This window comes from Eucalyptus grandis, chromosome 6 (genome assembly GCF_016545825.1).
Source record: "Eucalyptus grandis isolate ANBG69807.140 chromosome 6, ASM1654582v1, whole genome shotgun sequence".
NCBI lineage: Eukaryota > Viridiplantae > Streptophyta > Magnoliopsida > Myrtales > Myrtaceae > Eucalyptus > Eucalyptus grandis.
The window spans coordinates 56001663-56029240 of record NC_052617.1 but is presented as its reverse complement, the minus strand read 5'-3'; the positions used below and the strand labels follow the sequence as shown (position 1 = coordinate 56029240).

Sequence of the window (27578 nt, the reverse complement as noted above, 5' to 3'; positions counted from 1 at the left end):
AGTCCCTAAGTAGCAAAAGTATGGTAAAGTTAGGGGCATAAGAAAGAACCGGCCGAACCTGGAACTCAAGCGAGTTGGAAATGATGGGCCCGGATTCCTTAAACACGTCAATGTCATAAAAGTGAGACAAAATGCCACGGAACATCAGATTGTTCTACGCGAAGTTATCCTCCGAGGCTAAGGCAAAGACGGGACTAGCTACATTGCAATCTGCTCTTTCCGATAGAAATACCCCTTTGGCATCTGCAACTGCAACTATGTGCGTGTGTGTGTGTGTGAGAAAGAGAGAGAGAGAGAGAGAGAGAGATGGGCGGCGAGAGCATGAGCGTGTGTTGTGGAGTGTTTAATAAGGTGAAGCCATACTTGCTAATGGTAGGTCTACAGTTCGGCTCGGCCGGGATGTACGTGATAAGCGCGCAAACCCTAAAGAACGGCATGAGCCGATACGTCCTCATCGTGTATCGCAACGCCATTGCTGCTTTGGTCCTTGCTCCCTTTGCTCTCGTCCTTGAAAGGTCCCTTCTCTCTCCATACTAGTACCTGTATATGTATATCCACTCGTGCATCCAAAGATTTTCCTCTGCATTTTGCTTTTACTGACTAGTTCCAAACAAGCATCCTTGGTGCACGGGGGAGGTGGAGAGTTCAAAAGCAATGCTAGGTACATCATAAATTCAATTTCAAAACCGGCAAGTCATAGACATATTAAAAAGTGGGCATTTGAGCACGTGAGTAATCTCGAAAAATATAATTCATGAATATTCTGTCATATGTTCTTCATGAGTAGAGGATGCTCTCAAATTTAACGGTTCGGAGGCAATTTAACGGTAATTCACTCATTAGTCGATCGTCGAGAAATTATAAAGTTTTGTTTTACTCAAGCTTGTGGAAGGGTTATGAATCTACGCCATGGTTTTACTTTTGAAAGATTCTTGCCTTTCAAATGGGCTGAGCCAAAGGTGCGATACAACAAGACGTTGACAATCTTGTTTATCCATGACAGGAAGATCAGACCGAAGATGACATTCACGATTTTCTTCCAGATCATTGTGTTGGGATTTCTCGAGTAAGTTTTGGAAAAATCTTGTAATTTGCCGAAATTAAATCGACCAATTTCATCCATCGCCTAAGGACTTTAATATGGCATAGGTAAAATGCATATTAAAGTCAAGTTACTTGTGCATGCCAACAAAACCCTGGACTTAACCGGTTCTTGTGACTTGCAAAATGTTCCATGGGCCTCCTATAATCGAACTGCTGCACTCAGGCTTCAAGGTTAGAAAAGATAATGCAAACTAAAGTTAGGTGATTATGCAACTATGCACATTGCAGGCCGATCCTTGATCAGAACTTTTCGTATCTGGGGATAACATACACGTCAGCAGCGTTCGCATCGGCCATCATGAACGCAGTTCCATCAGTCACCTTTGTCATGGCCGTGATGCTCCGGTGAGATAATTTTTGGTGTTCAATCTCAGATCACCTAATTAAGATCTTTTACTATGCAAGTGTGAAGCCTGATTAAAATTGGATCTTACATAAGCAAGAATTGGCAATATCTTGTCCTGATTGATTAGATTAGAGCGACTCAAAATCAAGGAGGCGCGTGGGATTGCGAAGGTCGTCGGGACGATCGTGACGTTCCTCGGAGCATTGGTGATGACACTGTACAAAGGACCTTCGTTCCACCTGATTCGGGCCACCAACACGGCCCCAAGCGGAACCGGCACCGAGCCGTCCGACAAGCATTGGGTCTCCGGCACGCTTTTCATCTTGATCGGCTGTTGTGCCTGGTCCGCCTTCTTCATAGTCCAAGTAAGTCTCCATGCTCTTCTCAGAATTCGAGTCGAATCATCCAGAAATGACATAAATCGAGACTTAAGATCGTTCTTTCTCCATCTTCTTCTTCTTCTTCTTCTTCTTCTTCTTCTTTCCTCTAATCAATTTCTCAGTCTATCACGGTGAAGAAGTACCCTGCAGAGCTGTCGCTGTCATCCTTGATATGCTTGATGGGGGCGATGCAGAGTGCGGCGGTGGCGCTCGTGGCGGAGCGTCACCCGGCCGCGTGGAGAGTCGGGTGGGACTCTCGGCTTCTTGCTTCGGTTTACACCGTAAGTCGCAAGCGCCTCTCTGCACACGGAAAAATCTTTCATTCAAAATCGAGTTGACTTATATCTTCCGCCGTGCCAGGGCGTAGTTAGCTCCGGGGTCACATACTACGTGCAAGGGATCGTGATGAAGACCAGGGGTCCCGTGTTCGTCACGGCCTTCAATCCTCTCTGCATGGTCATCGTCGCCGCCCTCGGTTCCCTCATCTTGTCCGAACAGCTTTATCTCGGAAGGTAATGCCCTCTTTCTCTCTACTCTTCTTGATTTCCAGCATCCAGATTCAAATCCATTCTTGGGATATTTCATTTCTATACTGATTTGTGCACCGAATCCTGGTCCATCGGAGGAGCAGCATCATCGGAGGAATCGTCATCGCAATCGGTCTCTATTCGGTGGTATGGGGCAAAGCCAAGGACTACTCGGCCCCGTCGCAAGAATGCGTCGAACCAAAAGCTGAAACCCAGAAGCCACCGGTTTCAGTGGCAGATGGGTTTGCTGTTGAAAATGGTGATATCAGAATATGATTTAAGGTTCTCTTAGATGTATACATAGTTCCAATCTGCTCTAGTTTTTCAATGTAAGGCACTAATGGGAATTGCTAGAGTATGACCAAGTTTGCAGCCAAAACATGAAATTTGGTGGTTGGACCACCACATCTTTGTTAATTTCTTAGAGCTTCAGGCTATCCTAAAGATGGCAAGCGTTGAGAATATTGAACGATCGTATAGAGTCACGGGTTCAATATATATTTATTTATGCAGTTCAAGTCACGGACATGTAAGATGGAACCAAATCTCTTAGACGAGTGCAAGTGAAAGGTTACATTGAATGGGGACTCTGTCACTTGACACCTTAATACCAAAAATAAAGAAGAATTTGTCATGTCATGATAATCATATTTGAAAGAAGACAAGAAGCAAAGGAAGACTAGAAGGACCGTAAAAGGGGAAGAGAAACTTTTGGGAGGATTTTTTATATTCTATTCCATCCTTTACTAATGTACAAAAACTCTGTAAATTTCAAGTCACGGACATGTAAGATGGAACCAAATCTCTTAGACGAGTGCAAGTGAAAGGTTACATTGAATGGGGACTCTGTCACTTGACACCTTAATACCAAAAATAAAGAAGAATTTGTCATGTCATGATAATCATATTTGAAAGAAGACAAGAAGCAAAGGAAGACTAGAAGGACCGTAAAAGGGGAAGAGAAACGGGAGGATTTTTTTATATTCTATTCCATCCTTTACTAATGTACAAAAACTGTGTAAATATAATATAGGACGTATATAAAAGATTGAATCAAATCTAATATTTGATTGATCCAATCCAAAATCGATACACTCATCAATTATCATGTGTTAGCCAACTTAACAATTTAACAATAAAATTTAATGAAAAATATGTCACATATGTAATTAGTATGAGATTGATTTATCATAAATGTATCAATTTTGGATTTTCCGTGATATTAACTCTATTGAAAAAGAAGTCGAGGTACTTGTTTGTTTTCAACAATAGAATGTAGGAAAATAAAAATAAAGAATAAAAAAATAAAAAGTCGAACAATGCGCAATTTGACTGACTCAATGATAGCAAAACTTCATATGATAGAGCCGAGGATAAGTAGCGAAGGTGTGGTAAAATTAGGGGCATATGAAAGAACCGGCCGAACCGGGAAATCGAGCGAGTGGGAAACGATGGGCCCGGATTCCCCACCACGCACGTTTATGTCTTAAAAGTGACATGACACGCCACGGAACATCGGATTGTTCTACGCGAAGTTTTTCTGCGAGGCTAGCGCAACGACCGGGATTGGCCACATTACAATCTGATCTTTCCAATAGAAATTTACCCTTTTGGCATCTGCAACTGCAACTGCAACTGCAACTGAGAGAGAGAGACAGAGAGATCTGCAACAGCAACTGAAACTCTGAGAGAGAGAGAGAGAGAGAGAGATGGTGATGTGGGTGTTCGGGTACGGCTCTCTCATATGGAAAGCTGGGTTCCACTACGACGATCGCCTCGTGGGTTTCATCAAAGGCTATCGTCGGGTGTTCTATCAAGGTCTCTTTCTCTCTCTCTCTCTCTTTATGGACCCTTCATTGCCCAGTATTCATCTGCATATCAGCACGATAACCAATGCAAAAAGCTCTGCGCTTGACGATGAAATGATTCCCGAATGCTTTGGTGGGGTTCTTGTTTTCTCTTTAGGGAGTACTGATCATAGAGGCACGCCGGAGTTTCCGGGACGGACCGTCACTCTGGAGCCTGCAGAGGGAGAATTCTGCGTAAGTCGCTTCCGTATCTTTAGCAAAATAAAAATGCAAAATTTAATTTCAAGTTGTTTGCTTTATGATATATCCACACATTATGTGAGGTTCTGTTTAGACCCCATTTTGTATTATCGTAACATGGATCACCTCGCGATCAGACTCTGTAATTGGATCTGAATTGGCATTACCAATCAATTTCAGTAGAAAAATGGGATGTCGGTCCGGTTTTATGTTGGCGAATCTTCTGTAACCGAGAGTTAATAACGCGTTATGGATACTCTAACTGATATAAAAGTGAATCCTTTGGGGAAGTGAATTAGATTTGTGATTTTCAGATGTGAACAGGAGTTGCTTGGGAAAGTAAAACAGTGAAGTGATCTTCGCAGAAAACTTGCAGCAGATTTTCACATATTCCTATTTTTTGGCTTGTGATTGTAGTTAAACCACCTGCTTTAGTTGTGTACTGGATTCTTGAATTCCTCGAGTATATAGGAAAAACAAAAAGAACGGTTAAGATTTGGGCATGGGACTTTCTTCTAGTGAACAAGTAGTGACTTGCCTGGGCTCCAAATTTGTTGGCTTACTCTCCTAAGATTGGGTATGCCATGCTGCATTTGAAGAGTACATGTTCAACTGCAATAGGTGCTTCGTTATTTAGCGTTAGGGAACTCCTAGTCACTGTTCAAGACCAACTTTTATTAGCTTCCAAAATTTGTGTGCCAAAACAAAGGTTGATCTGGACAAAATAGTTCGCACACATTGTCACTTTTGTTTATTCTCCGGCTTGATGGTAATCAACTTGTAGATTCAACTAAGCACAAGCAGTATTTCCCAGTAAAAGTTTTCTTGAAGTTTAGCATGTGTTATCTTGAATGACCTGGTTATGAATTTAAACATGCGGTGCTTTTGGCTCTTACTATCATCAAATCAAATTATGTATGGAGTTCTTATTTAGTACTTGAGCATTACTAAATTATGCATGCTTCATTCAAGGTTATAGTGGGGAGTTGCGTACAGAATTTCTGATGAGCAAGATAAAAGAACTGCAATAACGGTATGTTTATTTTGTTCTAAGTTCTATTAGATCTTGTAAAAGCATAGTGTTGGAAACTTGCTTAATGTCAGTACATGGCTGTCATTTTACTTTCTATGAAGATATTTTAAAGGAACCAACCGAGATGATGTTTCACGGTTATCTCATTTCTTGGCTTATGAGTAACTGCTGTCCTGTCCTATGATTAGAGTATTTATTAGCTGTAGTTACCATGTAATTTTCTCTGTCCAAAACTTTGCAGTTGTACTAAATTTATGCTTGCGCTCTTTGCCTAATTCTGCATGTAACTTGCTTTAGGAGAATGCCTGGCTGTAGCAATCTCTTTCATTGAAGGCAATAAGTATACATTTTTCCGTTAATTCTAATGTGGATAGTAAAAAGAAAATGCATTGAGCCTATTTTCTCTATGTTGCCTGAGTTTAACCATGATCAAGTTTGTCAGTCCTTGGGAAGAAATTTTCTAGTAAAGTAGTCGAAGCCCGAAGTTTGGACTCTGTGGATATTAACACTGGTAGAAAGGTGGTAAGTTCTGGCTGGCAAGCTTGTTAGTTCAATCAAATTCTAAAAGTGACCTATTAGCCTTCTTGTTGGTCATATAGTGCAGTGAGGTTCTACATGTGTTGGTAATTTGAAAATGAGTGACGTCTTACTCAATTGTTTTAGCATTCTTTTAAACCTTGCCACCAAAAATGCCATTGAATCTGTATATTTTGAATTGCAACCATCATTTTTTTCTGATTTTTATTCTTCTCTCAGGATCTTTGACAAAAAGGGCAGCATCAAATTTAATGGCACAAAACCCAGAACCATCTTATTACTTTATTGGATTTTATAGTACCTGAGCTTAAGAGATGTCCAAGCATACTATGTGGCTGCTAGGCTGCAGATTGATGCACTGTTCACTTTGCCTGCTAATAGTCAGGCTCAAATCACTCATTTGGGATCTTTCTATTTGTCATTGTTTTTCTTTTCTCTGTGCAAACGAGGCTACAAAATGGCATCAAATTTAATTTGGGATCTCTCTATTTCTTGTTGTTTTTCTTTTCTGATTTTATTCTTCTCTGAGGATCTTTGACAAAAGGGCAGCATCAAATTTAATGGCACAAAACCCAGAACCATCTTATTACTTTATTGGATTTTATAGTACCTGAGCTTAAGAGATGTCCGAGCATACTATGTGAATGCTAGGCTGCAGATTGATGCACCGTTCACTTTGCCTGCTAATAGTCAGGCTCAAATCACTCATTTGGGATCTTTCTATTTGTTATTGTTTTTCTTTTCTCTGTGCAAATGAGGATACCAATTGGTACGAATGTTTTGCATGGTCATTTGGTCTCTAATTATCTTTTTACTCTTTACTAATCTCTGTCCTTATCAGTTGAATCTTTGCTTTGAATGATCTGGAATTATCTTGCTATTAGAGAACAAACCGGTGACCAACCTTTTTGAATCCTCTGTTGGTTCACCTTACTAGATCATTTTCTCTTGTGCCACAGTATCTCGAAGTAAGGGAGAAGCAATATGATCAGAAAGCTTCTCTCGACTTTTTCACTGTAAGTTTTGTCTTTTTTTCTTCTTTCTTTTAATTTTGCTTCTAACGAACTGAAATCAAAGACACCAATACTAAATTTCATTAGTCCTGCTGCGTTACTTTTTCAGGACCCAGCTGCTGTAACTCCGGCTGTATCTGGAGTAATGGTGTGAGTAGGAAAATTTGAAGAGACTCCCTTGCTTATATTACTTCTTTTCATCTAAATATATTTAAAATCAACCCATGGAAAAGTTATATTACTTCTAAATTTGTTATCTTGCAGATACGTTGGTTCTCCAGATAAGAAGATCAACATGAATTATTTGGGCCCTGCACCTCTTGAAGACATTGCTAGGTTCGTATCTCTGTTGTTCTCAGTCAGAGCATGGGAACTGGGACGAAATTCGATGTCTATTCGTCACCAAGTATTCATTGGTTGTCTCCTTTTTTCAAATGTCTTCCATTAGAGAAGTTATTTGGTTTTGCTCGCCAATTCCTGATCTTAGTGATGTTCTTGCTGGAACACTTTTTTTTTTTTGGAAGTCTTAATTCACATTTGATGTTAGTCTCGGACACATATCTCTGATGTATCTTGTTGGATTGCAGACAGATAGTGCTCGCCGAAGGACCGTCAGGACCAAACAGGGATTATCTTTTCCAATTAGAGAAGGCTCTTCTTCAAATAGGTGAAGCTTCTAAGGGGAAACTTGGATTATTGATTGATGCCTGGGCTCCTATTGACTCTGAATTTGTGTCTTTTCTCTCTTTGAAGGGTGTGAGGATAAGCATATAAAGGATCTTGCAGATGAAGTGAGACGTCTCCTATCAGAGAGGAAACTGAAAGGAGAAGAAGTATGAAGCATCTTGGCTATTCTTCCAAATTACTAGAGAAGCCCTTCAACACACATTGACGTTGCCGAAGTTATAGACTTGGTCATACAGTCGAGTACTTTCATTCGGCCATTGTTCAGATTTTGATGGTGTTGATTTCATCTATTCTTTTGCTTGATCGCCGTTATAAAACTTTAATTAGTTGTCTTCCGCATTCCTGCCCGGTCTGAGCACTGTCGCGAGTTTCGCAATGAGAAGCAACCGAGAAGAGTTCATGGGCGACTTATCGATTTTGGTTGCATGTGTCACTATAGTAGGAGAATCATAGAAAGAATCGACATTAACGACTCTCCAACATGTAAACTGTTTGAATCAGATACAATGACGCAAGCCCAAAAAGAGCCAGGGTGCAACTCTTTTTTTCAGCTTTTATTCCTTAGGTCCAATCTAAACTGCTAATGTAACTTAGTGTATTTCGGTCATACTAGTGGGGATTAAGGTTGGCGTATCCGATGCTGAGGAAGAACGAACTGATTTTCCTTTATCAGTGAAAAATACGCTGATGATTAGCGCGGAGTCCCAATGCAATGCACAGAAATGACTCTGAACGCTCGAAATCAGAAAGATTTCATGACCAACTTTACTGCCATCAGGTTATTTTCATAAGTCGTGATTCAATTGTGCACTTGATTTCGCATATCCTCAAATGCAAAACGATCAACAACTTACAAATAAATATCCCGACACAGAAAATTGCTAACAAGGGCTTTGCAAATAGACTATCCTTGTGGCAATATCCCAGCAAGTAGCTGCTAAATTTGCACTTCAAGGGGTTCGAGCATAATGTCCTGCTCACCGACTAATAAAACTATCAATAATAGGTGTGAGACATAATACTGAATTTGCATATAGAACTTTCCCCGGGAAAACAATGGACACTCCTAAAAATACATTAACCACACTATAATTCTAGTACACAGAACTCTACTTGCTGACTCGTTAATATCCATCTTCTTCAAACAACATATTTTATGAAGTCCTACATGAAATTCCTCAGCAGCAACAATAACGTTAAGTCCCCAAATCAGGGGGCACGTCTGCGGACTAACAATTCCATACTAAACTGAAACTCAACCGCAGTATTCATCTGTACACATTCATGGTTGATGCTTCGATTATGTTATCCTGCTTGTCAGGTGGTGCAAAACTCTAGTCACTGTCCTCCTGATCTGGAAAAGAAAATAGAGGAAGCCTATTAATGAGATGGAGAACAGCTCAGATGCACTGGTTAATGACAGAGGGTCAGAAAAAAGAGATATCATCATGCAATTTTTAAAAATATCAACCAGACCATTCATCATAGTTTGAGAGAGATTGCCACTCGATTTGACTTCCTTCCATTAATTTGTTTCTTTTCTTTCCACACGAAATTTTGTATATATCACCCTAATTACAACAGCCTGCAGTAACTACTAGGACTCTTCTGAGGAATGGAAACCTAATAAACAATTCCATGATAGTCATAGGAAGGACAAAGAAAAGATATGAGTCATGATTCATTGACAGACTTTATATATCTGCACTAAACTCAACAATATTCAACACTCTCAAGATGTAAGCCCCAGTAGAGTTCGCTGAAGTGCACAAAAGCGAACACAGTGAAATGGTGCCACGGAATGGATGAAGCAAAAAATATTCTTGTAACTCTACTGGACTGACACTAGCATCTCCAAACAAAGAACATACCAAAAAGAATTATCATGGGGAACACTTACCTTCACTGAGTTCCTCACTTTGGCTCTCATCATTGCCATCATCATCATCCTCATCTTCATCTTCCTCATCATCATCACGACCAGCGTCTGCATCAGAATTTCCTGCTTCTTCCCCTTACCTTCTGCTGGTATTTCTGGTTTTGGAGGAGCTACATATCTAGAAGTCGTCCGCCTACGCGAACTTGACACTATATTGCTCGTGTCAATGCCTTCAAGTTCTTTTGCTCTTTCCTTTCTCTTCTTCACTTCCTTGATATCTGAACATACAAAAAAAATGACTAGCATTCTTGAAAATGCGGCTAGGTACATGTAAAAGCTGTCGCTTCTCAATCATCTGTTGATTATGCTATTGAACATGGACTCCAGATAGCTGATGTCCTCTTTATCAATAATAGTAAAGATGGAAACAATCAAAAGGGTGAGGTACCAAAGAGATTGTAGTCTTAAGGCATCTTGAATTATCTAGAAAAATATATGGATCTTAACTCTTAATCTCTCAAAATTAGCACTCAATAACACATAATAAAAAGAAAAGAGGAACGAGGGATAAAGCGGCAAATCCCTCATATACGTATGGAGATCCCCCAAACTAGAGTGCCTATTAATTGACTTGTTAAGCCATGGACTTAAACAATGGCATGACATTCCTGTATCTCCTGCCAAAGCAAACAATGCTGCCTACCAAATTTCTATCAAAACAATTGAGGTGGTACTAGAGATAACAAGCTGCCATTTTCTCCTGCCAGGAGATATCAGATCAGTAGTCATTGGCCCCAAACCTGACTTCCAAGCATCCACCAGAATATGGTAACTATTCATGCCTCCAATTTAGAATTACATATTAATCAAATCTACTCAACAAATCCAGTTGCACAAATTTTGAGCGAAGGACCATATGTCTCACCCTTATCAGCAGGATTTGTAGACAATCCTTCTCTTGAGAGTATCTCCTCGAGCTCCTTCATTAGAAAAGCCTCGCGTTTATCCTCAGAGACTTGCTTGACTTTTTTATAAATTGAGGGTGGGACACTGCAAAGAATTATATTTCTTACCACATCTACTTTCATAAATGGCGAAGCCCTTTAACTTTCTAACAAGTCGTTACCTCATCCCACAGGACTTGATAATTGATTTAAGACGATCCACGCCTTTTCCATATGTTGGGGTCAAGACCTCTTTCTTCTGCAAACACAACAAGATGAGTAGAGCAAAATATCTGCTTCAATCCTTTTCAAAACAGGAGAAGAAATATCACCTTTGTGCGTTGCTCTGCAGATGAATGAGATTCACCATCCTCAGAATCATGTCCATGGTCTCCTGAGTCACCATTGCTCTCTGATGCAGCTTCTTCTGGCTTTATTCGCTTAGACACCTTATTCTCCTTTGCTGGGGGTGCTTTACGTTTTTTCAGCCCTTCTGCTTTCTGCATACTTCCTCTGGAAACAGTTTTCTTTCTCGGTTTTACTTCATCCTCCTCTGCATCTTCTTCTTCCTCACTGTCTGACGAGTCAGAACTTCCTTCAGGGCTGACTCTTTTAGGGGTTTTCTTCTTTAGACTCTCCTTAGCAACTTTCTTCTTAACTGTGTTTGCAGATTTAGAAACTTCAGGAGATCGCAGTACCTAAGGAATAATCAGAAATAGTGGTAAAATAAACCAGATCCTTCATGAGAAAAAGTAAAATTACTCCTAAAGTAACTTCTTAATGAGAACAGCATAATGTTGTAATCATCTTTGCTCACCTCTTCTAGGTGCTCACTTATAAACTTCTTGTGGGGATCCAATGTATGTTTTTCAAGTTTAAGATCTTTCTCTAGAAGACGACGAACTCCAGCCATTGTAACTTTCCTGCAGAAATTATGTAAATGCCCTTTAGACATGACGAGAAAAGCCATGCCGACATCCCACATTGTTAAGCAGACCGCACATAAGCACTTTTACAAGAAGCTAAGGACAGGAGATATAAATAGACATACTCTGAATTTGCTCGAAAATAAGCAGCTCTCTTCTTGATGGCTTTGTTTATCATGCTCTCGGTTATACTGGCTTTACTTCCATTGCCTTGAGTTTTCTCAGCCTCTGAATGAAGAGCTTTTTTTGCAGTCAAGAGACCCATAACTGGCGAGTCTTCCAATTTCTCTTCACTTCCAGAGTTAGATTTCTTAACTTCATTCTTTGACTGAGGACCTTCAGACAATTCCTCCATCTCTCCTTTAATAGAAGACACATTATTTTGCAGAGACTCACCAGAACTCTTAGAGGCATTATCATCACCTCCTTCCAGGCACTGATATGCGTCACCAAAAAAAAAAAGGGTACTTGAACAGATTAGAAACTAATAAACAGAAGTGTGCTATAACCAACAAACAAGAATCAAAAGAAAAGCAGTCAAAAGATTCCTCAAAAAGGTATTTGCTCTAATATCTTATGACCATCATTAGAAAATCACAGGTTCATCGTTTTACAGCAGAACTCTTACTCTCCAGCAACCAAAACTAGAGAAGGCAAAATTCTCAATCATTAAAACCAGGAATTCTTTTCTGAATATAATCCAATTTGTTGAAATTTCCTTGGATGGCAACATGGACTAGAGAAAGAGCATTACTCTCATTTACAAAAAGAGTAAAAGCCCAAGCAACTTGACCTTCTCATGCCATCCCAGTGATCCTGATTAAGAAACTTAATCAACTGAGATCTTTACAGTGGCAAGAACTTAACATGAATGTTATAATCCAGAAGGGTACAATCTAATAATCAATGCCATCCCAGGAGTCCCGATTTGAAACCTAACTGCTTTGATACAGTCCTAAGAGAGTCTGCACCAACTATCACTTTTCTTACACTAATAAACAATTAGCAACAGTTTCCACAAAATTCCATTCGATCTTCACTTTCAAAATTTAGAAAGAAAAACCACTGGTGATGATGGCCCAACAGTACAGGCTAATATTCTACAAACACGAGTTTGTGAGGTCAAACCCACTTACAGTAGTAGCACAGGCATGTCTATATTGGTTCTAGACCTCTAGCACTTCAAGGGTTTACATTGACGGGACTTGCCTACTTGCTACAAAGGGGTTGCCAGTGTAAGTGAGTAACTATTTCACCAAATCTCACATTTGATGATATCATAGTGAGTTCATTCTATCAAAAATGTAGAACCCTCATGGCAATGCCTTAAGAGAGTAGCAAAGCTAGTTGCCCATTTCTGCCCTTATCCTCCAACAAAAAGATAATTCAGAAAAGAAAAGACAAACGTGTCCCCAACAGAAATATCATGCTTGGATGAAATGGAATATATTCTATGAGAATAGAAATAAAAGAGCAAAGCATCAAGGGAATAGCTATCTACAATTTGGTTTGTAAAATAAAAATAACTATGTTATGCTTGATTCACCAGAGTTGCAGATGGAATTATCCCAATAAAAAAATCAGTATAGCCAATATACCTTTGTGCCAGTTTTAATCCATCTGACGATAAAACCTAATCCCCTTCACATTCTATAATACCGAATTATCTTTGTAAAACTATCTTTGTACAACATTAAAAAGAATCTAAACAATGTCGTTGTGATGCATTTACATAGTTCTTAAATAGAAGCCAGCAGGAATATAGGAGAAATAAGAGCGCTAGCAATGATTTCCCATGTTACCTTACTTAAGGTTTTAATTTGTGATCCAATCAGTGTAAAAACTATAGGTGCTTTGAGGGAGCACTAAATGAAGTGATCTTTCTTTTTAGTATCCCTTTCAAGAAGACCCTCAATAAAAGATTGGTGCTGTAAATGTTGTGGGCCTCATGAATGTCCAACAACATACAATATATAGCTCTATCACAACACTATTTCTTGAATAATTCAAGCCACCTCTCTTTACTGCCCTATTGGGACCAGCAACACCACCTAATTAGACATTACTTAGTTACCATCCTCTAGATGCGCCAAGATCAGTCCTTAGAAAAGTATAGTTACTCTCGCACACTTGGAGGTAAACTGGCTAAAACTCAAAATGAAGCTTCATATGAATGGAGGAAGGAAAAAGGAAAATAAGGACATCAAATTCATCAGTAAATACTAATAAGTCAGGCATGGCGATGTCCAACAAAAAGCACGATATCCAGTCATATGTGGTGAATTTATCATGTCCATCTTTCAACAGCAGATTCTGGCTAACGGAAGGCAGAGTACTGGTGGCTTCAGCATTCTTGAATGATAAGTCAACAGGCTCTCCACCTGTGACAAGCATGTTCCGCAGTAATCTCAGCGGAGACCTCACTGTCATGCCACTCGCAGTCTTAGGAGGCATTTCACGTCAGGAGAATAACTAAGTTCGGAACATCCACAATTTTACTCATAGCTATCTATTTCAATAACTTATATGATCTGGAAAGTTCTAATCAATTTCTTAAAAGAGACATATTCATCATTGCACATAAGCTTCGCTACTTTCTTTACTCTTTATTTAAAGTTTAAATTACTCACGTGAAGTGGGCTCCAAACACTATACCAAAGAGCACGAGCAAGGATCATTGCAAACTCATAATTGCATGGCACAATGGGAGCAAGAAAATCGAATTTCAAAAGTTACCTCCAGTAAACATTGCTTTATAAATCTCTTATGAATATCCAATGCATGCGTATCCAGGCCTAAGTCCTTCTCTATTAATCTCCGCACGCCCTCAAAGGTCAACGAGCTGCACTTAGAAAAAGTTTGTACATTCCAATTCAGTCTTTATCGAAGACATAAAAACCAAGCTCATCAATTTGTTCATAAAACACATCAAACTAACAAGTTCCTAATTCAAAAGCACAATTACTAGCAGAAAACGTAGAACAACGATGACAGAGAGACGCATTTAAATCGGAAAAACTAAGAAAGGTCCCGATTTGAGAAAAATAACGAAAACCCACCACATGTAATCAGAGGTTATCTAGATTCTTTCCAGGACACGAGCCCACAATTTCCGGCTATTATCATCAGATCACTCGCCAAAACAAATTACTGTCAAAACGTAAGTATTAAGAGCAGTTTTTCTACGCGACAGTCCAGACACCAAACCGCCATTAAATTTTAGGTTATCTCGCTTACTACTTCAAGAGCAAAACAACACACGACGACCCAACACGCCGCCCCAGCACTAGGGGAGAAAAATTCGAAATTCCACGAGATCATCCGCCCCCCCGCAAGCAAGCACCCCCGACCGAAAACAGCCGCCTAATCATCACGTGAGATACGGAACAATCGACACCGACGCTAAGCACCACCTCAGCCCTATCCTCGCCCTACCCACCGTTCCAACAACTACGCGCGGACAATCGAAAGCTGAAAAGGGGGGGCAGAGAAGCCACGCACTCGGCCTCCTCCTTGAAATGAGAAACGCGAGACTGCATGGCGGCCTTGATCTGCGACTCCATGTCCTCCGGCGAACCCCGGGCCCCCGCCGCCGACGCCGCCCCGGCGCCGTGACCGTCGCCGCCGCCGCCGCCGCCGCCCGCGCCTCGTCGTCCTCCATCTCACCGCGCCGGCCGGCTCTCGGGGCAGTAACGGCGTGCGGAATTCGGCTGGATTCGGGCCCCGGAGACGGGAGCGAATCGGGTCGAACGCGGGTTGCGGTGGAGCGTTGCGCTGTCGGGCGGGGGCGTTCGCTCCGAGTTCAACAAAGCTTTCGAGTGCGGAAGAAGGAGGAGCGGAGGGCGGTGGGAGTGTGCCCGAATAGAGGGGAAGACGGTGCGAGCGAGATTCGTAGCCGTACGATCGAAACCCCCGGGGGAATCGGTCGGCGGTCCGATGCGCTCGTGAACTCGAAAATTTCAAAATCGCCTGCTCGCTCGTCGATAGGGTTTTATCCCCCTTTTTTTCAACTCCTTTCCTTTTCCCCTTTTTTTCTCCGGAAATATGGTTTAAAAATAGAGTGAATACCATAAAAAAAAATCTAAACTCATACATTCATGATAAATTTATCCCAAACTACTCCTATGACAAAGTTTTTTAGATTAAATTACTAAATTATATAATATATAGTAGTTGATGATTGTGGATTTTACTTTCTATTTATCACAAATTGACTAATTTATAATTTTTTGTGATATAAGTCCAATTAACAAAAACCAATGAAAGATAAAATTGTCACGAGTATATCAATCTAAATTTATCACGAGTATATTAATTTGGGATTTTTCAGGATATTAATCCAAAAAAATATGTTTTCTACTTATGAACCATACGAAAAAGGGTCAATAACATAAAAACCTCAAACTATATCATTATGACACAAATAACCCAATTTTTTTTTTAGCTTGCCCATTAGGATAAAATTACCTCAAACCTAAAAATCCCGAACTTAAATTGGGGTGACAATATACCCTTGATGAAGCACGTATGTATATATTTCAATTTTTTCGTGACACAAAAAAAAAGGTTTAGAATCTCCTTTTGCTTTAGTAAAGGGCTCTGGCGAGTTTTTCACTGTTCATCCGATTTCTTGCGCGGCTGATTCCTGAAGTGTTGAGCGTTCGTTGAGGCCGATTCTCGGGGATCTATGGCGTCTTCAAAACCCATTCAAGCTCGGCTTGGTACGTGCTCCTCCTTGGGCTCGATGGCCGGTTTTAGCTAGGGTTTTCCGCCCCTGTTTCTGCGGTTTCGTTTCTGTGCAGCTATGATTCCTAGAATAGCTTTGGCCCAAAATGAGGGGCCAGGGTCTGGAATTCGTAGCCTTCCCCATCTCGATAATGGTCCATCCCCTTCTGGTGGTCCCGTGAACGAGAATAAGGGTGTTACCGCCCAGAACCCTGCTGGTTTGAATGATGCTTCTGCCTGTGCTCGATTTACCCAAGCTCAAGGTGGGCCAAGGGGTAAGAGTAGAGGCAAGTCAGGTTCTAAACAACCTCAGGGAGCAACCTCGTCGAGCTTCAATCTTCGTACTTGGGCGAGTGTGGTTGTGGCTAGGGTGTCAACCAAGGGATATGATTTGGAGTTCTGCCCTCCAACTTATGTTGATAATAAATCGGTTATTGAAATGACCGACGAAGATCTTCAAGCCACCGATCCTAAACTTCAAGATTGTCTTGTTGGCTACTATATTGGGAGGAGAATTCCCTTCAAAGTTACTGAGGCTGCTTTCAAGAAAGCTTGGGGCGTGAACTTGGTTGAAGTTATGGCCAATGGAAAGGGATTTTTCTTTTTCCACATTCCAGACAATGATTTTCGAAGGAAGGTATTAGAAGGTGGGCCTTTTACTGTCTCAAAAGTGCCTATCGTTCTTCAACAATGGAGGCCGGCCCTAGAGTTGAGGATGGATGCTCATCTAACCGTTCCTGTGTGGGTAAAACTTATAAATCTTCCTGCTGTTTTTTTTTCCTCTCAGACAATTAGCAAAGTTGCTAGCGCCGTTGGGAGGCCGCTCTATGTAGACCAAAGAACGGAACAGATGAAAATGTTAGCCTATGCTAGAGTCTATGTAGAAATCACAACAAAGCAGCCTTCGTGCGAAACAATTGACGTGGTTCATCATGGTGAATCATGCATGGTTGATATAGAATATGAATGGAGACCCACGGCTTGTGCAAGGTGTGGCATTTTTGGCCATAAATGCAATCCAGTTGCTGCGTATTCTATTGAAAAGAATGTTCAACAACCTTTGAACGTTACACCTCCGATCCCTCAATATGTGTCTTTGGCCCATGCTTCTCCTGCTCTATCTTCAGGTCATGCAAATCCCCCTCAGCGTGTACAGACTAAAGATAGTACGCGAGACAATCCCTTATTTATTAATAGGCCGGATGCTGGACATTGCCTAGCAAGGGAGACCACTTCAGATTGGCACATGATTGCAGACCCTGTTGATGAACATAATGCTCCTCAAGCAGACTCTGTTGTTGCTCGCAAGGTGCCCCTACCTCTCGCCTCGACTCCTTTTGTGACTAATTCATCTTTGGTTGATGAGGAATGGCAACAAGTAAAAGGGAAGAAGAAAAAGCAACCTGCAACTAAAGAGGTGGATTCTTTCGGTTTAGCTCGACCTAGTGAAGGTAGGCAGCAGTTGAAGTTGAAGTTAAAGACTTCGGCACCAATTAAACCACCACTCCTTCCACCTATGCAAATTTCTAAAGGCCTCTTGAAGGCCCCTTCCAAGGTGCACGATGGTCATGTAAAAATGTCACACCCGATTTCCCACTCAGATACTGCTCAGTGCTCCGATGAAATTGGTAGTTCCAGTTTACATGTTGCTTTGGACGATGAAGATTTACTTTCCATCAATTCTTCTCCTCGGGCATAGATTTCAAATGTAAGGCCAGAAAGTCTCCAGGAGCAACTGTTGCTTCTCCGACCGGACCCGCCCCCTTCGGTGAACACCAACGCGACCTCTACTGGTCGTAAGGCCTCTAAAAAGAGGTGATTCTCTCCCTACCTTTTTGTAAATATGTATTTTGGATTTTGGAATGTTAGGGGTATTCTCGATCCTATTAGACGAGCTGAGATCAGAAAACTTGTTTACTCGAACAATTTGTGCTTGATTGGCATTTTTGAGACACACATCCCCGAACCTTTGTTTGACTCCATCTCCTCAACCTTATTAAGAGGATGGAAGTGGATGGCTAATTATGACTACTCTCCGCGAGGTAGAATATAGGTCGGGTGGGACCCCAATGTTGTTGCTTTTGATCCCCTCTCTTCTAATGCGCAAGCTATTCATGGTTACCTTACTTTCAACATCTCTAGCATGAGTTGTTACATTTCGGCAGTCTATGGAGATCATACTTTTGTGCGACGTAGACCTTTATGGGATGATCTTATCCATTACAATGAAGTCTTGCAAGACTCAGCTTGGCTTGTGGCCGGTGATTTCAATGCCATAAGAAACCCCTCGGATAGGGTTGGGGGTTCAAATTCTTGGATTTCTAATTTTGATGAGTTTCGGTTTTGCTTAGCTCAGACTGATTTGGTGGATCTTCATTATGTTGGCCTTCGTTTTACCTGTTCTACATCGTCCGGTGCTGCAAGGAAGATGCGTAAGATTGACCGGGTTCTGATTAACTCTAAATGGAACCACCAGTTCTCCTTCTCTTAAGCTTCTTTTCTTAACCCGGGAATCTCCAATCACTCTCCTATGATTGTCAGAGTTCTTGATCCGATGCTAAGAAGAAAGCCTTTTAAATACTTTGACTTTTGGTCAGAACACCCATATTTCTCATCAATTATCAATCATGTTTGGGATAGCCCGATGTGGGGAGTACCAATGTTTCGCCTTGTGTCTAAACTAAAGAGTAAAAGGTTGCCTCAAGACCCTCAACAAAGAATCTTTCTCGAACATCTCGGTGAGAACGGCGGAAGCTAGAGAAGCTCTTCACAGCACTCAAGTTGGTCTTCAAGATGATTCCGCTAATTCTTCTCTTGCGGATCTTGAGAAATTTCAGCGTCATGCTTTTGTTGAACTGCGCCTCCAAGAAGAATCATTTTACTGTCAAAAGTCTCGGGTGAAATGGCTAAAGGAGGGTGATCGAAACACCAAGTTCTTTCACCACTCTATGAAGAATAGACAACATCCTTTCAATGAAAGATCCATCCGACTCCATCATCATAGACCCTTTTCTTGTGCCACAAGTGTTTGTATCATATTTCTCTGAGCTGCTTTCACCTGAGGTGGGTCTTTCTAAGCCTTCTCTTCAAGAGTTGAAGACATTCATCCACCGGCCACTCTCGGATGCGCAATGCTGCTCTATCACCTGTCCAGTTACTAATGTCGAGATAAAGGAAACATTCTTCTCTCTTGCAAGGGGTAAAGCCCCGGGTCTTGATGGTTTCTCTGTTGAATTTTTCAAAACCAATTGGGGAACAGTCGGGTCACTCGTCTTGGAAGCAGTTAAGGACTTCTTTTCTTTGGGATATCTTCTAAAAGAGGTAAACAACACTATCCTTGCTTTGATTCCCAAAGTTCCGAATGCTTCTGCTGTCACGGATTATAGGCCTATTGTGTGTTGTAACACCATTTATAAGGTTATTACAAAAATCATTGCCAATCAAGTGGCTGTTGTGTTAAATGATTTGATTAGCTCTTCCCAAAATGCATTCGTTAAAAGTAGAAGAATCAGAGATAACATTCTCCTAGCTCAGGAATTGTTTTCTGGTTTCCACTTAGAGCCATATCTACCGAAATGTGCCATCAAAGTCGATTTTCAAAAGGCATACGATACCGTCGATTGGGATTTCTTGGAACTCACACTTCTGGCTTTCAGGTTTCCTGATTGGATCACCCGCTTGATTATGGTTTGTGTTAGAACGCCTAAATTCTCTGTATTTGTTAATGGTGAATTACATGGTTTTTTCTCTAGTAGTCGTGGACTTCGCCAAGGTGATCCCTTGTCGCCCTATCTATTTACACTTGTTATGGAGGTGTTCTCAAGGATTTTAAATGCCCGTTCATCGGTGAAGGAATTTAAATACTTTTGGAGATGCAAGAAAGTGAAGCTCTTGCACCTTTTTTTTGCCGATGACGTTTTTCTTTTTTGCCAAGCTGATTGGGTCTCGGCTGTTGTGCTTAAAAGAAGTTTAGACATTTTCTCATCTTGGAGTGGGCTGAATCCGAACAAAAACAAGAGGGAAGTGTTTCTCTTGGGCGGTTCTGTTTCTATTAGAGATAATATTCGGCTTGCATTTGGCTTCCGGGAAGATACACTTCCGGTTCGTTACCTGGGAGTTCCTATCATCTCTTCTAGACTCGCGAAAGGTGATTGTATTATGCTGATTGATCGTATCACCACAAGGATTCAATCTTGGACCCATCGGTTTTTATCCGGCAGAAGTACAGCCCAAGTGCCATAACTTAGCACCGAGGGACACTTAAGTGCCATAACTTCAAAATGGTATACTTGAGTGCCAGTTTCGAAGTTAAATGGGACACTTAAGTGCTACTCCGGCGAAAATCCGGCCAAATGGTTGACGTGGCAACTTTCCGGCGAGTTTGGTCCAAAACGGCGTCGTTTTGCACGCTGACATGGCGAAGAAAATGCAAAAATGACACCATTTCGCGTCGACGTGTAAATAATAATATAAAAATTAATTAAATTAAATTTAAACTTAATTTTATTTAAAATATTCAAAAAATTAAAAAAAAAATTAATAAAATTTAAAAAGGGGAGGGGAAGGTCGAACGGGCGGGCGGGGGTGAGCCTCGCCACCGCCGCCTCCCCGCCGTTCGGGAAGGGCCGGCGACGAGGGGGAGGGTCGGCCGGGGTCGCCGCCCCCGCCGGCCAGTGGTGAGGGCTGCGAGCCCTCGCCGGATCGGCTGCGAGGGCCGCGACCCTCGCCCGGATCCGGGCAAGGGCTCGCGGGCCGGTGACCCCTGTCCGACCTTCCCCACTCCGCCACCGGGCCCCTCGCCGGATCAGGGGGCGAGGTCGCGGCCCGCACCCAAATCCGGGCGAGGGTCGCGGCTCGCGCGCCAGATCCGGCGAGGGCTCACGAGCCCTCACCAGGCCTCGACCGGGCCCAGCACCCCGGCCGACCCTCCCCACTCCGTCGCCGGCCCTTCCGATCATGCGGGCGCGGGCCGTGACCCTCGCCCAGATCCGGCGAGGGTCGCGAGCCCTTGCCGCCTCCTCGCCACCGCCGGAGCAGTGGCGACGAAGTGGGGAGGGTCGGCCGAGGTCGCCGGGCCCGGCCAAGGGCCGGGGTTGCCGGGCCCCGGCCGGGGGCGCGAGGCCGGCCGACCGGCGGCGAGGGCCCGCGAGCCCTCGCCCGGATCTGGGCGAGGGTCGCGGCCCTCGCCGCGATCCAGCAAGGGCTCGCAACCCTCGCCGTCGGTCGGCCGGGCCGACGACCCGGCCGACCCTCCCCCTCCGTCGTCGGCCCTTCCGGCGACGGCGGGGAGGCGGCGGCGACGAGGGCTCAACCCTCAACCGCCCATTCGACCTCCCCTCGCCCCCTTTTTTTTAATTTTTAAAATTTTCTTAATTTTTTAAAATTTTAAAATTTTTTTTTTTTTTAAATTTTTTGAATATTTTATATAAAATTAATTTTAAATCTAATTTAATTAATTTTTATATTATTATTTACACATCGACACGAAACGGTGTCGTTTTTGCATTTTCTCTTCCACGTCAACGTGCAAAACGATGCCGTTTTGGACCAAACTCGTTGGAAAATTGCCACGTCAGCCATTTGGCTGGATTTTCGCCGGAATGGCACTTAAGTGTCCCATTTTACTCCGATATTGGCACTTAAGTATACCATTTTAAAGTTTTGACACTTAAGTGTCCCTCTATACCAAGTTATGGCACTCCAGGTGTCTCAACCTCGTTTTTATCCTTTGCAGGAAGGCTTCAACTTATAAGGTCAGTGTTACATTCTATCCAGGCCTTTTGGGCAAGTGTTTTTCTTTGCCCTTGTCATTGATAGGATTGAACAATTGTTAAGACAATTTTTGTGGAAGGGCACCTCACTTGGTCGTGGCGGGGCCAAAGTGTCTTGGGATGATATTTGTCTCCCTAAGGAGGAAGGTGGTTTAGGTATTTGTAAGCTGAAAGATTGCAATACAGCCTCCTTGCTTAAATATATTTGGTTTCTCTTCACCGATAAAGAATCTCTATGATGTCGCTGGGTTCACTCGTATTTCTTAAAGAAGGATAATTTTTGGAATTCTTCCCAACCCACCGTGTGTTCGTGGACGTGGAAAAAAATACTGCAGATTCGAAGATTTTTTAGGTTGTCTTTCTTTTGGCAGATTGGTCATGGTTACTCAGTTTCTCTATGGCACGACCATTAGCTAACTTGTGGACCATTACGGGTGCGTTTGGGAACTGTTTTGGAAAGGGCTTTGGGGGGCTAAAGATCTCTAGGCCAAAATGGGGGTGTTTGGGAACTACTTTCGAAGGGGTTATGGGGGAAGCTAGCATTTGCAAGGCTGAAAGCCCAAGGCAGGTCCTAGGCTGCCTTGGGCTTTCAACATTCTCGGAATGCCCAAGGTACTGTTTATGGTACTGTTCATCGTCTTCCTTCTCCAGTCACGCCGCTGATCAGAGACAAGCTTGAGAGGCCGGCGAGGTCACGGCTGAGGTCGGCGAGATCGTGGCGACCATCACCGGCGAGTTGCAGCGACCGCCCGTGAGTCCCGGCAACAGCATGCAAGTTGCGTCACCGCGACCAGCTCTGGTTCACGCTCTTTAGGTCGCGCGATCCAGATCTGGGTCGCCGGAGGTCGCACGACCTTAGGCGTGACCTCTGGCGACCCAAATCTGGGTCGCGCCGGTCGCTGCGAGGTCGCCCAACCTCCGGCAGACCCAGATCTAGGTCGAGCGACCTCTGTGAAGGGCCACCAGGGGTCGCTTGGGGTCAAGCGACCCTCACCGGAGGTCGCCCGACCCTGGGCAGCCCTCGTCGATCCTCTCTGAGGGCTGCCTGAGGCCGCCGCCGGCCACCTGCCTTGCCAGTTAATTTTTTTTATTTTTCTTTTGATAATTTTTTTTTATCACCAAAGCTCTTTGTAAATGTAATTTTCCAAACGCTATTTTGCTCAAAATACTTTACAAAGAGCTTTCAAAGTACAATTTACCAAACACGGTTGCATTTTGGAAAACACTTTTAACTCAAAGGTATTTGTATTTTCCTAAAAACTTTCCCCAAAAATGGTTCCCAAACGCACCCTACATTTGTTTGTACTACCGAATCTTATGGCAAGTTTCAACCTTCCAAGCTATGTAGTGGTGGCCGATCTCTTCTCCCCGTAGGTCGATCGCTCAGACTTTTCCTCCCAATGTGGGGCATCCCTATTCCCGAATCGCTCCACGACCCATGACCGCTTCACTTGGCGTAATGACCTTCAGGTTTGTTTTCGGTTGCTTCCGCCTGGAATACTATCAAGATTAAAAAGGAACGTGTGCCTTGGGCTTCTTTTATTTGGGATAATGCAATTGCCCCTAGGTTTCAATTTAATATGTGGCTAATCACTAAAAATCGGCTGCCAACTCAAACCTTACTCCTTTCTCATGGAAGAATCGAGTTTTCAATGTGCGCCTTCTGCAGTTCCGTTCCTGATTTCGTTGACCTATTGTTTTTTGAATGTGAGACCTCCGCAACTCTTGCATATTTTTGGGCTTCCAGGTGTAATCTTCCTTGGAGGAATAGGACGTGGGTGGATAACCTGGCTTGGGCGTTAAAATTCCTAACTAGAAAGGATTTCTTTCATAGTATTGCACATTTCTCTTTCGGGGCCATATGCCACCTTATCTGGAAGAAGAGGAATTCCATCATTTTTCGGGGAGATTCCTTGGTGATCCCAGCTATGAAAAATCACCTAATCAAGGTTGTGAAGGACAAGGCTCTTATGTTTAATAATACTCTACCTACTCCAAGAAACAAAAGACTCCATAGAAGGTGGGGATTCGATCCCTCCGTGTTTGAATCGGCTACATCTTCCTAACACCCCTCCGTTCTTCGCCTTTTGATTGAGGGTCGGATGCGGGTTTGTGGTAGTTTGTAGTGCCGTGGGTTGTTTAGCTTGTTCTTTTTGCCTTTGCTCTTTTGATTTGGCTCCCTCTCACTCTCCCTGTTTTCCCGCAGCTAGAGTGTGACCTTTGGCTCCAAATTCTTGTATATTTGTCATTTGCTTAATATATTCTTACCCTTTACCAAAAAAAAAAAAAAAAAAAAATTGGATATTTATAGTACAGTAAGCAAGTTTAGGCGTTCAGGGTTTTTGGTGGCACTTGTTTGAAAAATAAAAATAAAATAAAGCTAGCTACGAGAATCATTGGATTAGTCACATTGATAAAATACGAGGAATAGATCACAGTTTCACAATAAAATCTTAGGTAATTTCATTTCGTACTCCCTAAATTCAAAAACATGATTTTTCATTCTCTAGTGCCTTTTTGTGGACCAGATAAAATTCATTTTTGAAACATTACCTTTTTGATGGTGCGGGCGCTTGTGCATTCGAAAATGAAACCTTTTAATTACACATTCTTGACATAACTCTTTTCGGAAAAATAATATTTATCTATGTAAAGGGTAGTTTAATTGTCATTTGAATTTCTAATTCAAGGTAAGTATCATCTCGAAGCTTATTAAGTACTAGCGATTACTGGTGCTATGCACTTACATTGACAATTTTACGTCGGTGAAATCTATGGTAGTTTAAAATCGAAATTATGATATGGAAAAAATGTGAGACTACGAATTGACTAAAAAGAAATAATTAATGCATTGCCATCTTATTTTGGGCAAAATAAATCTGTACAGTGATTGTGTACATGTAGAGATCATATCGACATGGTTTAGGAGTGGCAAATTGGGTGTCGAAGCTCTAATAAGGTACGTCTAGCTCGACACTTCGCACCGAACAAGCTGGAGACATCGATGATTGAATGTATTCTTGAATAGACTCCAAACAAGATCGGAGCTTCAACCGGCAAAAGCCCGGAACAATTGAAGTTGCAAGAGAGATTTAAATGCATTGTTTGCTCACTTTTACTCGCGTATTGCCGGGTCCATATTTCCTACAATGGCTAGTCGCTGGACTGGAATCTTGTACTCGCGCACCGGTCATTTGACGAAAGATAGGAATGGGCTAGTTGGTAAACGACCCGGGAACAGCTTACAATGATGTCTTGATCGAGACGTGAGCACGAGCGCGAGGATTGATGGGCTAGGCCAGCACGAAGCACGAAGCACGAAACGGACAAGGCTGAGCATGGCCTAGCCCACACGTCGCCACTGGTGTGCAGAAGGATCAATTGCTTCTTGTGGACCATAGGATGTTGGTTACAAAGTGTAATCTCACCACAAGAAAGGAGTCGAAATTGGGGCCCCTGTGGCCTGTCCATTTAATTTGTAGGTGTGGCGGGCTCTATGGATAAGTTCATTTAGATTAACGTGTTGGCACCCACATGCCCTATGCCCCCAATTAGTACAGTATGTTTTTCTTGCTCTATACCCAACAACGCCCTCTATCTATTTTACGAGCCCAATGTTTGAATGAGAACCTAGATGAAATATTTTAAAGACTTGTTTAGATCTCTTATGTCACCCCTAGTGTGGAGAAGGATCAACCGTCTCGACATACAAGCTTTTGTATATAGATTCGGAGGTTCCATCAGCTTTTAATGTCATTGTAGCATCTTTAAGCATGTCTAGATCACATGAAGTTCAAGCCATTGATTTTTCTTAGTTAACTTCCTTGTGGTGCCCAGTCGATTTTTGAAATTTTTTCTATAGGCGACAATTTAGACTCATGAGATAAACCGTTACATAAGTTGACCCAAACGAGACCTATTTAATAGTCTCATCTAATACTTGACTAAACAGGATCATTTTCTCAAAATAGGTAAATACAACACTACCCGCATTAATCCGCTTTAAGTAAATGAGTCCGACTTAGTCGATCGAACTCAAATGTGAGTTGAACAATTGAATAGCATCTTGGAAACACCAATCTCCCTCCCAAAAAAAAGAAGAATCTCTGTGGCTTATTCACAAATTTGACGTGTCTGGTAAGTCAAACACAGTTAGCTTAAACACAATCAAGTAACTTTAGGAGAAATAATTAATGCATTCACAAATTTTCTTACCTAATCGATGGACAATGGTTTAATGCCCGTTGCAGATAACCAACTAAAATGCCCGTGATTTCCATTACCCACGGGACAAAGATTCATGTAGATAATTCCCGCATAATGGGTAAGTCAGGTGACGATCCACGACGCCACGGATCGCAACTGAAAAACAAAACACGACAGGAGCACCAAGTCACGTGAGCTCGAATCCCGTGGCGTTCAAGCCGGGCGGTCCGGGTCGCGTTATAAATTGCCATCCCCGTTGTAAAGGGAAGGTTTGGAAGAAGAAGTGAGGGGACCGGGCTCTAAGAAAAAAAGGTGAATGAAAGCCACCGGCCACGAGAGAGAGAGAGAGAGAGAGAGAGAGATGTCACTGTTGCCGCCATGCATGACGATTCACGAGAAAGTGGGAAGAGTAGGAAGGGAAGAAGATGCTGCCGCAGCACAGCACTTGCTGCTGAACGCTAAACCGTCCGCATTCCCCCTCGACACAACTTCCCATGGAACTGAACTGATACCGTGACGCCATGGATAAACCCCCCTTCCCACACCTCCCCCTCCGTCCTTTCCTTTCCTTTCCTTTCAATTCCCTCTTCTTAAAAAATTCGTTCTTGACGTACAATATCTCTTTCCTAATTTATATCGCCTCATCTGTCGCGCCCTGGCGCTGATTAGGGGCGAGAATTGGGACCGTATCGTTTGGGGAGGAAGAGCCAATCCCTTCCCACTTCCCACCTTTGGCTCGACTCGCCTCGTTTGACATGTAGCCAGCGCGACGGATTGGATTGTGAACCCGCAATTCACGGCCTCGCTCGACCCGAGTAGCAGCCCCTCGAGCGTTACATCTGATGTATGCTTGTAAGCATGGAGCACGATACGGCCGGCTTCGATATGGATCGGAATTCCCGTTCTCCAAGTCAGAAACAAGTGCTATCTGGACGTTCCTTACTTCTGGCTGGACTTTAACACGCTTCCCACTGGGGCCGAGTTTCAATTGGGTATTCGGATCCAAGACATATTCTAACGAGGAAGATTTTTCTAGTGACTTATGTAATGCTTAAGTCCACTTCGACTTTAAAGTATCTGATTTATATCTGACGCATTATAGAGAAATCTTTTATTACGGCGTCGTTAAAGTTGACCACCATTTATCACTATATATTTGGAATTTTTTACTAACCGGGATTCCCCAATAAGCTTTGGCCATCGTTCATAAGCCCAATCTACCACGCTCTAATAAACTGGGAGGGTCGCATGGTGAAAAAGTCAACCCACGTATTACCGATTGGCCGTGCACCTAATGTGCTCGAGCACCGCTATCAAGATGAATTCATGTGAGATTCACGCGATTCAAAGACATGATGAATTGGATGCATATGTTTGCTCGAGGATTACTAGATTGGGCATCCTAACCAAACAAAAAAGATGCGATTAAGTGTAAGTTGGTACTCGTGTTTC

General features: G+C 42.6%; 3 protein-coding genes across 3 annotated transcripts; 2 read left to right on the top strand and 1 right to left on the bottom strand.

Moving 5' to 3' along the window:
• The first annotated feature begins 227 nt into the window (after window positions 1–227).
• On the top strand, window positions 228–2838 carry LOC104450947 (WAT1-related protein At4g08290). The gene is made up of 7 exons (XM_010065680.3): window positions 228–515; window positions 1004–1066; window positions 1333–1449; window positions 1578–1815; window positions 1953–2111; window positions 2191–2342; window positions 2462–2838. The coding sequence occupies exons 1-7, from the start codon at window positions 307–309 to the stop codon at window positions 2631–2633; spliced, it is 1110 nt and encodes a 369-aa protein (XP_010063982.2). The 5' UTR covers window positions 228–306; the 3' UTR covers window positions 2634–2838.
• A 1046-nt stretch (window positions 2839–3884) lies between these two features.
• On the top strand, window positions 3885–8015 carry LOC104450944 (gamma-glutamylcyclotransferase 2-3). Its single transcript, XM_010065677.3, has 8 exons — window positions 3885–4175; window positions 4323–4399; window positions 5385–5438; window positions 6935–6991; window positions 7098–7138; window positions 7253–7324; window positions 7576–7655; window positions 7742–8015. Exons 1-8 carry the CDS (start codon window positions 4067–4069, stop codon window positions 7825–7827), a joined length of 576 nt encoding a protein of 191 aa, XP_010063979.2. The 5' UTR covers window positions 3885–4066; the 3' UTR covers window positions 7828–8015.
• Window positions 8016–8633: 618 nt separating this feature from the next.
• LOC104450943 (HIRA-interacting protein 3) lies at window positions 8634–15354 on the bottom strand. Its single transcript, XM_010065676.3, has 9 exons — window positions 14926–15354; window positions 14161–14266; window positions 11550–11860; window positions 11316–11421; window positions 10831–11196; window positions 10681–10757; window positions 10480–10604; window positions 9576–9832; window positions 8634–9029 (listed from the first exon to the last, which is right to left on the bottom strand). The coding sequence occupies exons 1-9, from the start codon at window positions 14985–14987 to the stop codon at window positions 8976–8978; spliced, it is 1464 nt and encodes a 487-aa protein (XP_010063978.2). The 5' UTR covers window positions 14988–15354; the 3' UTR covers window positions 8634–8975.
• Between the last annotated feature and the right edge of the window lie 12224 nt (window positions 15355–27578).